Here is a 12,262-nt window from a genome sequence, read left to right on the forward strand (position 1 = left end):
ATTCTGAATGTTTTCATCATAAAGAACTAATAAATGAGATGAACGTTTAACATGATTTAAACCTTCCTCGATGTGTACATGTATCAAACATTAATATGTAAAACTTTCATGTTTTTATAGATCAGAAAAAGCAATTTTAATTTTTTTTTTTAAAACGAAAAGAGGCAGAGCCCATCAGAGAACTTGATCGCCTGCCAGGCCCGGTTTTTTCTCTTCTTGTCCTTTGTCAGGTCTTTGTTCCGCCCCTGGCTACACTCTCACAGAACCACTTAGTGGTGATTAAAAGGAGGGGACTGGGCGGCGGGGCGGGGCCTCGGGGCGCTGGGCGCTGGCAGCCGCGCGCCGCGCTCGCTCGGGTCCACCTCGGGGGCTGCGCTGTCTTAAGTGGCAGCCGGGGGCGGCGGCACGCCCGGGAGCGGAGAGCCGGACAGCCGCACCGACGCCGCCCAGGACGTCAGCGGCGCGCGGCTGAGGCTTGGCACCGAGCCTAGCTGGGCAGCTGCGGACCACCGACAGACCCACGGACGGCGTCGGCGACCGAAGGACAGAGGGAGGCGCGCGCGACGGGAGGGGACAGACCTCTGCAGACCTGCGGCCTCCCGCCGACAGCGCCATGGACGGCTCCGAGAACGCAACCCTGCTCTTCGCCCCGTCCTCTCTGCTGCCGGACAACTACACTCTGTCGCCTAATGCCAGCAGCCCGAGCCCGGGCACGGACTTCCCCTTCGCTCCCGCCTCAAGCCCCGGCCCCAGCCCCAGCCCCGGGCTCAGTCTGGGGCCAGGTCCGAGCGTTAGCTTCAGCCCCGGCCCTACCCCAAGCCCGGAGCCCACGACCGGCAGCTTCGCGGGCGGCGCGGAGAGCCAGGGCCCTTCCCCGTTTCCCCGGCCTTGGGTCCCCCACGAGCCCCCGTTCTGGGACACGCCGCTGAACCACGGGCTGAATGTGTTCGTGGGCGCCGCCCTGTGCATCACCATGCTGGGCCTGGGCTGCACCGTGGACGTGAACCACTTCGGGGCGCACGTCCGCCGGCCCGTGGGCGCGCTGCTGGCCGCGCTCTGCCAGTTCGGCTTCTTGCCGTTGCTGGCCTTTCTGCTGGCCCTCGTCTTCAAGCTGGACGAGGTGGCTGCCGTGGCGGTGCTTCTGTGTGGATGCTGTCCCGGGGGAAATCTCTCCAATCTCATGTCCCTGCTGGTTGACGGCGACATGAACCTCAGGTAGGGTTCTGCTCCTTAGGCATCTTTCTCATCCCAGGCGGCCGCGTTCACAGCCAAGGGTTCAAAACGATGGAGAGAGGAAGTGGAGGCGGCTGGAAAGAGGCTTGGAGAAGGAAGGCAAAAAGGGGAGAAGATGTGGACCCCCGGGGTTTAGCAGTCGGGGTGGACGCGAAGCTGTTATGTGGCAATGGGGACGTTTTAGGGTCTAGACCTGGGATTTCACCTTCCACCTACAGCGCAGGCCCTTCAGCACTCTGACCACCCTCCCTAAATGTGGGGCTGCCAGCACAGGTCTTTAGCCACTGGAAGACAAAGAGAAGGGGGAAGTCTGAAGCTAGGACTCGCCGGAAATGTAAAAGCAAATTAGGGCTATTGGCCCAATAAAGAAAGTAATCTCATATGCAGTGCAACCTAATTGAGTTTAATCCAACAAGTAGCATCCAGCTGCTTTACCATGGCTAACAGTGCAGGGTACTTGGGAGGATTAAAAGGAAAAAAAATGCTCCTTGTCCTCAAAAGCATCCATATTCAACTGGCTGGCTTATAAAGCCCAGAGCAACAGTCCTGACTTTTTGTTGTGGTTTCTACCTCTTGTTCATGATTCCTTTGGGCTTAGACATGCTACATTCTTTTGGCACTATTCTCCCATGCAGTGGGTTCTATCCAGACCTCAACCTAGAGAACTTGCTGTCCTACTCTTTCCCCTCTACCCAACATGTAAGAAACTGCTCTGCTCTGTGTGTGTGTGTGTGTGTGTGTGTGTGTGTCTAAGCCAATTTTGACTTCTGTTCATTCCCTTTTCTGCAGCATCATCATGACCATCTCCTCTACACTTCTGGCCCTGGTCTTGATGCCCCTCTGCCTGTGGATCTATAGCAGGGCTTGGATCAACACTCCTCTGGTGCAGTTACTACCCCTAGGGGCTGTGACCCTCACTCTTTGCAGCACACTCATTCCTATTGGGCTGGGAGTCTTCATTCGCTACAAATATAACCGTGTGGCTGACTATATTGTGAAGGTAAGATCCCTCTTCCCTGCTGTACTCACCTGGAGAGTTCTTGGTCTTGATGGGTGACTGAAATGATAGGAAGTTTGGGAAAGAAGGGAAAGGAAGAAAAGGACTTGGTGGGATTTGCATGGATAAACTTTTAAAGAAAAGTTTATGCCCAAAGATTATCTCCACCTTTTGGAGTTCTTGGAATGATATAGCTCAAATTAAGACATAAAAAATAGTATAAGAGATCTAGCAGTACTCATGGCGGGGGGAGTCAGGGGTGGGAGATGACAGTGTAATTAAATAGCAACATTTTCCACTAATCATACACTACTAAACTTCAAAACAGGTTAAATGAAATTACTTTAATATAATTTGTGCATTATTTTTAAAAATTGCTATATTTTCAAAAGTGGAACTTTAATTCTGAGAAACCCTGTTGTAGGCTGCTTTAAAATATTAAGTTAAAAATAAGTTGATATGGGCTGAGGTTGTGGCTCAGTGGTAGAGCGCTTGCCTAGCACACATGAGCCACTGGGTTCAATCCTCAGTACCACATAAAAATCAATAAAATAAAGGTATTGTTTCCATGTACAGCTTAAAATTTTTAAAAAGTTGACACAAGACTAAAATTGAAAAATTATATTGTGGCAATATAATACAATACGTAAAAATATTGGCCTTAAAGAACAAAATGAATTTGGGTCCTGGAAAATATAGACTATGTTGCTGTTACTAAATTTGGGTGTTTTTTGTCCCCATTGCATTATTTTATATGGTTTCTAAAGCTAGCGAAATGATTGGGGGATTGCTAGTATTTTGTGCAATATTGCCAATGATGCTTTATTTTTTAAAAACATGGTTTTATTCACAGCATTTCTGATCATTGGAGAAAAATTAAATATTTGTAAATTAAACTTTTTTTGAATACTCAAAAGTAGTAAAAAAACAAGTAAACCATGAATAGGATGTTCATTGTTGGAAGTTAGTAAGATAAAATGTATTATTACTATAAAATACGGAGACAAATTTCTTCAAATGAAAAGAGCCATTTCAATGTTTCAATTATGTACATTTAAGAAGATGTAACCTTTTTTATTTTACTCATTGTTTTCTAATCTGATTATACAGTCCAACGTTTTATTAATATGAAAAATAGATGGTTCTTTTCTGTATATAAATCTATCCTTAAGTAAAAGAAATCCTTCTCCATAATAAACATGCATATGTGAATATAATACATATGTGTGAATTTGTGTATATATATTTATATATATTTGATATTACATATTCATAGGTGATCTAGAGATGCATTAAGAACTTATTAGGCTTAATCAGTACGCTAATGTTATCAATACAGTGGCATTTAGTATAAACTTTAGGAATTCTGCCCTGTGCAGTGGTGCATTCCTGAAATCTTGGCTATTCAGGAGGCTGAAGCAGGAGGATCACACAGTCAAGGCCAGCCTGGGCAAGTTAGAGAAGCCCTGTCTCAAAATAAGGGACAAAAAAAGGGCTGGAGATGTAGACCAGGGGAAAAGCACTCCTGCAAATAAAAAACAAAACAACAACAAAACTTTAGGAGTTCTAAGAGAAAGTACAAGTGAACCATTTATACATTAAAAACAGGAAAAATATATTTAATAATAAATAATCCAGTAAGATTGGCTGACTTTGCATTTAAGGTTAGCCTATCCCTATTTAATTAGCATACTATTAAGACATGGTTTATATACTTGTTACATGTTTGCAAACATTTTAAAATGAGCATGGGATCTCAATCTCAATGCTTACCCAATGATTTAAAATAGTTTAAGGGAATTTGGGGGCCAATATTTTCAAAACGAAGAATCAGATCTCCTGTCAAAGCTCTTACTGTGACACACTTTGAAAACTAATACAAGCTTTGATTTGTGAAGTTTGGTTTCTGCCAATTGTACATGTGTAATATGCACACCTTGTACACTAGTTATTTCAGCCTTCTGTAGAATTTTAAGGTAGAATTTTTAAACAACCTAGATAGATTTTAAATAAAAATTTAAAGAACATAAAGTATATGGCAATCCCAAAATATCAAAAGGGCTTCCTTCTAGATATACAGAGAGCAGAGGTTAACAGTTAGCTTCTCTCCCTAGATGGTTATTTCTGCCTCCATAAGAGAAAACAAATTAACTAGAGTCTGAAGGGTAACTAAAGGAGGAATTTTAGGTTTCTACCATACTATTTACACAGCCTGTTTCACTTGAATGAGTGAAATGTACAGTCAGAACATTCAGATGGCACGTTTTATACAGTCAGTAGTACTATATCTAAAACATATCTATTACAATAATTATAGGCATCTATAATAATTATAAAGATCATTAGACTTACAGATGGGATGTTTCTCATGAACAAATGAGAAGGGAGTTACAAAATTGCAAAGGATTCCTGGCATCTTATATTTACATTTTGTCTTACATGATCTAAGAGTTGATCGCAGTTTCAATATTGTTAATAATCCTCTGTGATATATTTTAAAGATTTAAAATATCACAAAGTGAATTTTTGTTGTGAATATTAATAGCCTTTTATCTCATGTGTGAATGAGAATTAATTTCATATGGGAAACATGGAGTAAACATCACTTGTCCACTATATACCCCTCGTCAGTGGTGGGGTATAAGCCTCAATGTTAACGAATGTCTTCAAGAGCCACATACATAAATGCACATTCAGAGCAGTTAGAAAGGACAACAAAACAAAGTTATGTGATAGAGGCTGGGGAGCGGGGACATTCCGCTGGGAGAAGAGTTAGCCTTCCCTGAAAACTGGTTTAAAAACTTCGGAAGCACTATTTTTGAGACAGAGTAGACTGGTGTTAGGTTGCTCCTGCAAGCCTGTCCAAAGCAATGACCAGAGGATACAGAAGTCAAATTGTCACTCAACATGACAGGCCTCCAAATAATTAGAGCTATCCAACATGGATCTGAGGCCTCCGGAAGAGGTGAGGTATCCATCTTCAGATCTTATTTTGTGGGGGAAGTGGGACTAGTTGCATGTCTTTTTCTAAGAACTTCTGGCCTGAATTCCTCTTCAAAAATCTTATTGCTGATTGTGTATCCGTTTTCTATTACTAGGTTTCCCTGTGGTCTCTGCTAGTGACTCTGGTGGTCCTTTTCATAATGACTGGCACTATGTTAGGACCCGAACTGCTGGCAAGTATCCCTGCAGCTGTTTACGTCATAGCCATTTTTATGCCTTTGGCCGGGTATGCCTCAGGCTATGGCTTAGCTACTCTCTTCCATCTTCCACCCAACTGCAAAAGGACTGTGTGTCTGGAAACAGGTAGTCAGAATGTGCAGCTCTGTACTGCCATTCTAAAACTGGCCTTTCCACCACGCTTCATAGGAAGCATGTACATGTTTCCCTTGCTTTATGCCCTCTTCCAGTCTGCAGAAGCAGGGATTTTTGTTTTAATATATAAAATGTATGGAAGTGAAATATTGCACAAGCGAGATCCTCTAGATGAAGATGAGGACACAGATATTTCTTATAAGAAACTGAAAGAAGAGGAAATGGCAGACACCTCCTATGGCACAGTGAAAGCTGATAATATAATAATGATGGAACCTACCCAGACTTCTCTCTAAATGTGAAGATACACAGGAGCTTCAGTTTTGCTGAAATATTACTTCATATTTATGGCCTGTGGTGTAGTACATATGGTTTATATAAAGGATAACAATTGGTTCACACTACATGTAACAGTTTTAAAACATTGTAAAGCTGCATTGGTGTATTAACCAAGTGTTTTAGTAAATTACAAATCAGTGTTGTAATATAACTTGCACCTGGTCAGCTAAAGTGACATCTTATTTGGTTAAACGTGCTTTTTGGTTTTCACCGTTACCAATTTCTATACTGCTTCACAGAAAACAAGGTTTGTAAATGTAGAATTTTGGTGCACTATTTTACATGAGTAAAAAACAAGCTATCTGTAAAGTATAATTAAGTTTAATGTAACTAAGACAAAAAAGTGTTTTGCTCAACTTATAAATACCTGACAATGTTGAATTTTGACCTGTACTCAGAAAAGTGCAAATCAGGTTAATGAAACAGTGAAATATAGTATTTTAATGTCAAACCAGTATCAACTCAGAGAAAACTACGTTCATGTATTTGATTACTTGATCTGATATCTATTGGTAATGAAGCACCAACATTTTTATGCCAATAAGGCTTTTTCTTTCCAATTGGTCTTCTGCATTTATGTAAACATATTCCAGATCAATTTACCTTTGGAGGGATGGTTTTGTTAGTAGTTCTGCAAAACCTAACAAGTTTCCTATCTACCCTGGAGAAGAGCAAACTGGTACCTCCTGGTGACCATGGATGGGGGTGAGGGCACGTGCTCCAGGGGAGAAGACAATTAAACTAGATACAGATGTCCTAGAGTACTTTCTCGTACGTGCACCCAAAGGGCTCAGTGGGTAGATGTCTCCGGGAAGCTCTATGAAAGTTAAACTATAATCCGAGATAATAGACCCAAAGCAGTTTTCAAACCTGGGCATTTTGCTATCATAGAGGCACCGCTTGGCCTCGTCTCCCTGGGCGGCACCGTCACCTGAAATCATCAGGGTATGAGGACCACCTGGTTCAGCTAATCCCATTGATAGTTTTCTCTTGTTGGAATTCTCGCCTTGGCGTGTTCACTTACAAATCAGCACTTTGATCGCAAAGAAAGCCCTCTTTCGGGATCATCCAAAGGTGTAGACCTCGGCGTGTAGAGAAATTTCGTGTGGAGCAAGTTGGGGAGGGGCCCCATCCGCGGGAACGTGGGGACTGGACGCTGCGGCTGGAAGGGCAGGGAAGGCGGCGCAACGCCGCGAGAGGCTGGGGGCCTCTCCCACCTCCGCCCGGCCGCCCCGGCGAGCCGCCTATTTAGGGCGCGGCTGCAGGCGGGAGCAGCTGGGCCGCGTTTATGGCTGCCTTGGGGGATGAGGTGCTGGATGCTTACATGTACCCGGCGTGCGCCCCCTACTCGTACCCTTACCCGGCGGCTTCCAAGGGCAAGGGCGCGGCGGGCGGGGATGGCTGGCGGCTCCGCGGCGGAGGCTGCCCTCCTGTCGCCGCCGCCTCAACCTCATTCGCGGCAGGGGCGGCCTCGTCGTCCTTTCCCGGGTACGGGCAGCTGACGGCCGCCGAGTATTTCGACAGCTACCAGCGGGCGCAGCTCATGGCCCTCCTGTCGCAGGTGAGCCAGAGCATGCGCCCGCGCAGAACCACCAGCCGCGACGTGGCGGTGCAGGTGAATCCGCGCTGCGACGCCTCGGTGCAGTGCTCGCTGGGGCGGCGCACGCTGCTGCGCAGGCCCCGGGACCCCGGCCCTGCGGCCAGCCCCGGCTCCGAGGGCCCGGCGGGCGGCGACCCATCTTCCCCTCAGCCTACCCGCCGGGTCCCGGAGCAGGGCAGCCCCCAGAGCGGCGCCTTGCGGCCCGTGCGCTTTCCGCGCACCGTCGCGGTGTACTCGCCGGTGGTCTCCCGCCGCCTCACCGCTTTCCTGGAGGGGGCTGAAGCCGCGGTGGGCGAGCAGAGCCCCGAGGCAACCGAGGAAGAGCGAGAGCCATCATCCGCGAAGCCCCAAGGCCGGGAGGAGGGAGAGGTGTCGGCGAGGAAGGCGTCCCAACGCCGGCGATCCGAGGAGGACGACGACGACGACGAGGCCCAGGCCACGGCGGGGGCGTCCTGGGAGCAGCTGATCAACCGGCCCAGGCTGCCACCGCGGGAAGCCGGTGACCGCAAGGCGGCCCCGCAGCCCTCGCCAAAGAGTCCGGAGCTGACCCCGGCGGCGGGGAAGGCTCAGGATGGCGGGGAGACCACCGCCGCGTGCGAGAGGTCGTCGCTGCAGAGCGCTGAGCCTGGCAAGGTGCGCCTACGCTTCCAGGTAAGGCCTTGGGGTGGGGGCGGGAAAGCGGGCTAGAGCCAAGGGGAGCCTGGTGGGCGGCCTGGGGCGTCTTTTCCTGGTACCTGGCCGGGGCTGCTCGGGACACGTGGAGATGCCACACTTTCTTAAGTACCAGGCCACATCATTGTGTATTTCGCAGCCTCTGAGATGTGTTCTCTCAATAGTAGGATCAAACAGAGTGGAGCCCGATTTATTCCGCGGTGACTGAAAGACACCGGCTCCACCAAGTTGGCCAGGGAGACGCCTTCTTGACATTCTTAACTCTGATCACATTTGCATTATAAACATCTGATGGTGGGCACGTTGTGCACTCTGCACCATGTTTCCGGATGACTGAAAATAGGCACATAAACTGCAGAAATCCGAAGGCAAACTTGCTGGCAAGATTCCCTAGCATCCTTCTATTTATCCACTACACGTGGCAAAACCCTTAACAGGCCACGACTGGGGTCCTAATCTCCTATCCCCTGATTCTTACCTCCATTTCCCAAACTAGCAGTCTGCTGGAAACTGGAATTTCTAAAGTGCCTCTTGTAGGAACTTGCCTTGCTTTCATTTTTGTTTGGTACTGGGAATGGAGCCCAGGGGCACTTTGCCACAGAACTAGGGTCCCCAGCCCTTTCAAATTTTTATTGAAACAAATCTTTGCTAAATTACTGAGACTGGCCTTGAACTTTCCATCCTCACACCTCAGCCTCCCGAATCACTGGAATTACAGGCTGCACCAAGTCTGGCTCTTGCTTGCCTAGCATGCTTAAGGTCATGGGTTCAAATCCCAGTACTGCAGTACCCCCCCCCCCCCACACACACACACAAAAAAAAAACAAAACCAAACTCCACCCCATTATGAAATCTAGCTTTGCTGAGACCTCTTGCTGTCCCTTGTTAATGCCTGAGAGATCCTTAACCTGAGCCCTAAAGGGCTGGGCGCCTGGAAGGCATTTATAACCCAGGGTAAGTGTAAAAGCAGGAGAGGGCAAGGGGCCCTAAGGAGTTCTTTAGCCTTGTCCACAGTCATCTCGGGACTGTAGATTTTAGGGGGTGAGCTACCTGGAGGAGGGAATCAAGTGGGTTGTAGGTGAAACTGCATTAAACACTCCAAAGTGCCTACTAGGTTTAAAGGCCTTTAAAACTTGGTCATAACTGGTTTCTCATTGGGAGGGGAGAAGGAAAGCTTAAGAATAGGACAATACAAAGTGAACTGTGTGCTTACAGAGGAATAGCACTGCTCTATGAAGGAAACAACTTCATCTGGGGTGAACGCTTTCTTATTTTCAATCTTTAACTTTCAAAAAAAAATTTTTTTTTGTATTGAGGATTGAACCAAGGGTCATTTTAACACTGAACTACATACCCTGAGACAGTCTCATTAAGTTTGTTTAGGGCCTAAGTTGCTAAGGCTGGGCTCAAATTTTTAAAATTGCAGTCCTTCCTTGGCCTCCTTGAGTCTGTAGGGACTACAGGTGTGTGCCATTATGCCTGACTCAACTGTGTTCCAAGATCAGACTTATAGAGGAAAAAGCCTACTTAATTGCAGGGGCTGGGGATGTGGCTCAAGTAGTAGCACGCTGGCCTGGCATGCTCGAGGCACTGGGTTCGATCCTCAGCACTACGTAAAAATAAAGATTGTGTCCACCTAAAACAACAATAAAAATTATGTATATATTATATATAATATACAAATTACATAATATATACAAAATTTATATATTATATATAATATATATATAAAATTACAAGCTTCAGACAATTGACTTTTCCCTTGCCTGTTGGAAGAAAGATACCTATTTGTTAAACAACCTTGTGAGCCAAACTAATCTGGTGTATAAGCTGTTTGGGGCCCATTCATTATTCGTTTGACTAAGCTGTTAGCTCACTTACTATATTTTGGAGGCTTGGCCAAACCCCATTCTACTTTCCTCTGTGATCTGGAATAAAATTGCCAGTTTTTTAGTACCAAATAGATCTTTCTCAGTTTCAGAAATAAGGTAATTCAGATGTCATGTTGGTTAAACTCTGATATTCTGTTTAGTTCTTAGAACAGAAATATGGCTATTATCATTGCAAGGACTGCAACATCCGATGGGAGAGTGCGTATGTGTGGTGTGTACAGGGCACCAACAAGGTAAGGGACATCATTGTAAGTGGCACCTTCTCCCGGAAGTGTTGAGAGGCTTTTCCTTCAAGTTTATCCTCCATCTTATCACAGGTTTACTTCAAACAGTTTTGCAGAACTTGTCAGAAGTCTTACAACCCTTACCGAGTGGAAGATATCACCTGCCAAGTAAGTGTTTGCACTTTGTGTCTGAACTAGGTAGAGGCTTGTTAATATACCTTCTTGAATGTGTTTCCTAATGAAACTAGGCTCCCAGTGATTTTAGGTTTTGCAGGGCCTGGGCTTTAGCTTTCTTCTGTCCTTGCAAAACTTAGTAATGGTAGACTCTTTTGAACCTGTTACCTTACTTGCAGTATGGAAGAATGCTTGCCTTAAGTTCTACTCGGTAAGAGAAGGCAAACTGGAAAACAGAACAACTTTCTACTAGAGGTAGTAAATTAGTGTTCTACCCAGATGCTAATTCTTAGTAAGCATATTCAAGCCAAGGTATTTAGGGTAAGCAGAGGAGTTCAGTTTGTCTTACCTGAGAGTTTAAACAGGGAGAAACTTCATGATAACCAAATTCACTGTACCATGGCACCACTATGGTGTTCTAACCCCATCATTTGCTGAGGGGTATAGACTGGGACAAAATCAGAGAATTATCAGGGACCTTGCTTAGCATGGTCAGGAAGTATTTGAATGGACTAGAAAACTCAAGCCCTTGGCGAGTTTTCAGGACTTACCTATATGTGCTTCTCTCTGGTTTTTCAGAGTTGTAAGAAAACTAGATGTTCCTGCCCAATAAGACTTCGCCACGTGGACCCCAAACGCCCCCATCGTCAAGACTTGTGCGGGAGATGCAAAGGCAAACGCCTGTCCTGCGACAGCACTTTCAGCTTCAAATATATCATTTAGTGAATGAAAAAAGTTCTTCTGAATGTGTGCTAATGGAGTTGGCATGTGAGCTTTTCTCAGGCTCCTTTCTACCTCTCCCTCCTCAAAATACTTGATGAAAGGCAGTGTATTTTGATGCAGCCTTCAAAATAAAGGTATTGCAAAAACAGTTCAACAATTGCATAAAAATCTGTCTCAATAAAGTTGGCAAGCTTGTCTCTTGCTACCAGTTTGGGCTTGTCACCTTAACTTTGTAAAACGTGTGGATGGCATATAGTGGGGCAGGCAGTTAGGTCCCAGGCACTTACTGTGGAGGGCTTTGTAGACATGAGATCTGCTTTGGTGTGTGGGACTGAAGCTTTTAAGAAAGTTAATTGAACTTCAAAAGCAATGCCTTCTAACCATTAAAATAAGCATTCTTTAGGGCAAGAGGAGGTTGAGGAGACTGGGAGGTAGCTCAAAGTGAGAACAATGGTGTGTGTGTGTGGGGGGGTGGGAGCTAAGTAATGAATTCAGCAGGTGGCCTTCAGGTGGTAACAAGCTTTTTAAGAAAGCAGTCTTCCTAAAGACTGACTCAAGCATTAGTTGTTTTTGAATTTCCCCTAGTTAGAATGGGGATCTAAACACTTAACTGCACCTGATAGCTTTCTTAAAGGATCTGTACAAGAACATGGAGGCCCACTGGCAGATCTCTCCTAGTTGTGCATGGCACTGAGCTTAGAGCTAGAGGTTCCTCTAATGAAACTGAAGCTGGGGCTGTTGGCCTAGTGATTACAGAAACTTCACAATTGGAACTAGGTGCTTCATTATGTCTCCTTCCAATGTGCTAAACATCCCATTTACATTAACCCTTATTACCTGAGAAGGGTTGTGGAAGTCAAAGTCAATCTATTAATATCTTGGACACTGGTATATAACCAAAGGAATTAAAAGCCTAAGGTTAGTTTGAGGTCACCCTAGAACCCTTTTATCAAGGGGAAAGGCCCACCTGCATCCATCCATATAGGTGCTTGAGTTGAGCTCTGGGCCTGTTCCTACTAAAGTACTACTTGATGAAGTTTCCATTGAGCCTCCTGGTTGGTGTTGATGGAATTTAAGCATGTATCACTGCTTC

The 12,262-nt window shown here is 45.7% G+C and overlaps 2 protein-coding genes across 2 annotated transcripts; both read left to right on the forward strand.

Moving 5' to 3' along the window:
- The first annotated feature begins 613 nt into the window (after window positions 1-613).
- Slc10a4 (solute carrier family 10 member 4) lies at window positions 614-5,841 on the forward strand. The gene is made up of 3 exons (XM_027943098.2): window positions 614-1,215; window positions 2,023-2,233; window positions 5,329-5,841. The coding sequence occupies exons 1-3, from the start codon at window positions 614-616 to the stop codon at window positions 5,839-5,841; spliced, it is 1,326 nt and encodes a 441-aa protein (XP_027798899.2).
- A 1,331-nt stretch (window positions 5,842-7,172) lies between these two features.
- Window positions 7,173-11,169, forward strand: Zar1 (zygote arrest 1). Its single transcript, XM_027936031.2, has 4 exons — window positions 7,173-8,135; window positions 10,189-10,281; window positions 10,366-10,440; window positions 11,026-11,169. Exons 1-4 carry the CDS (start codon window positions 7,173-7,175, stop codon window positions 11,167-11,169), a joined length of 1,275 nt encoding a protein of 424 aa, XP_027791832.2.
- The last annotated feature ends 1,093 nt before the right edge of the window (window positions 11,170-12,262 follow it).

This window comes from Marmota flaviventris, chromosome 7, assembly GCF_047511675.1.
Source record: "Marmota flaviventris isolate mMarFla1 chromosome 7, mMarFla1.hap1, whole genome shotgun sequence".
Lineage (NCBI taxonomy): Eukaryota > Metazoa > Chordata > Mammalia > Rodentia > Sciuridae > Marmota > Marmota flaviventris.

Excerpts from the sequence above, each read along its gene's own strand:
- Zar1 (XM_027936031.2), top strand. The coding sequence starts at position 7,173 with ATGGCTGCCTTGGGGGATGAGGTGCTGGATGCTTACATGTACCCGGCG. Across the intron at positions 8,136-10,188 it reads AGGTGCGCCTACGCTTCCAG|TTCTTAGAACAGAAATATGG; the intron begins GTAAGGCCTTGG and ends TATTCTGTTTAG. Across the intron at positions 10,441-11,025 it reads TGGAAGATATCACCTGCCAA|AGTTGTAAGAAAACTAGATG; the intron begins GTAAGTGTTTGC and ends CTGGTTTTTCAG.
- Slc10a4 (XM_027943098.2), top strand. The coding sequence starts at position 614 with ATGGACGGCTCCGAGAACGCAACCCTGCTCTTCGCCCCGTCCTCTCTG. Across the intron at positions 1,216-2,022 it reads GACGGCGACATGAACCTCAG|CATCATCATGACCATCTCCT; the intron begins GTAGGGTTCTGC and ends CCTTTTCTGCAG. Across the intron at positions 2,234-5,328 it reads TGGCTGACTATATTGTGAAG|GTTTCCCTGTGGTCTCTGCT; the intron begins GTAAGATCCCTC and ends TTCTATTACTAG.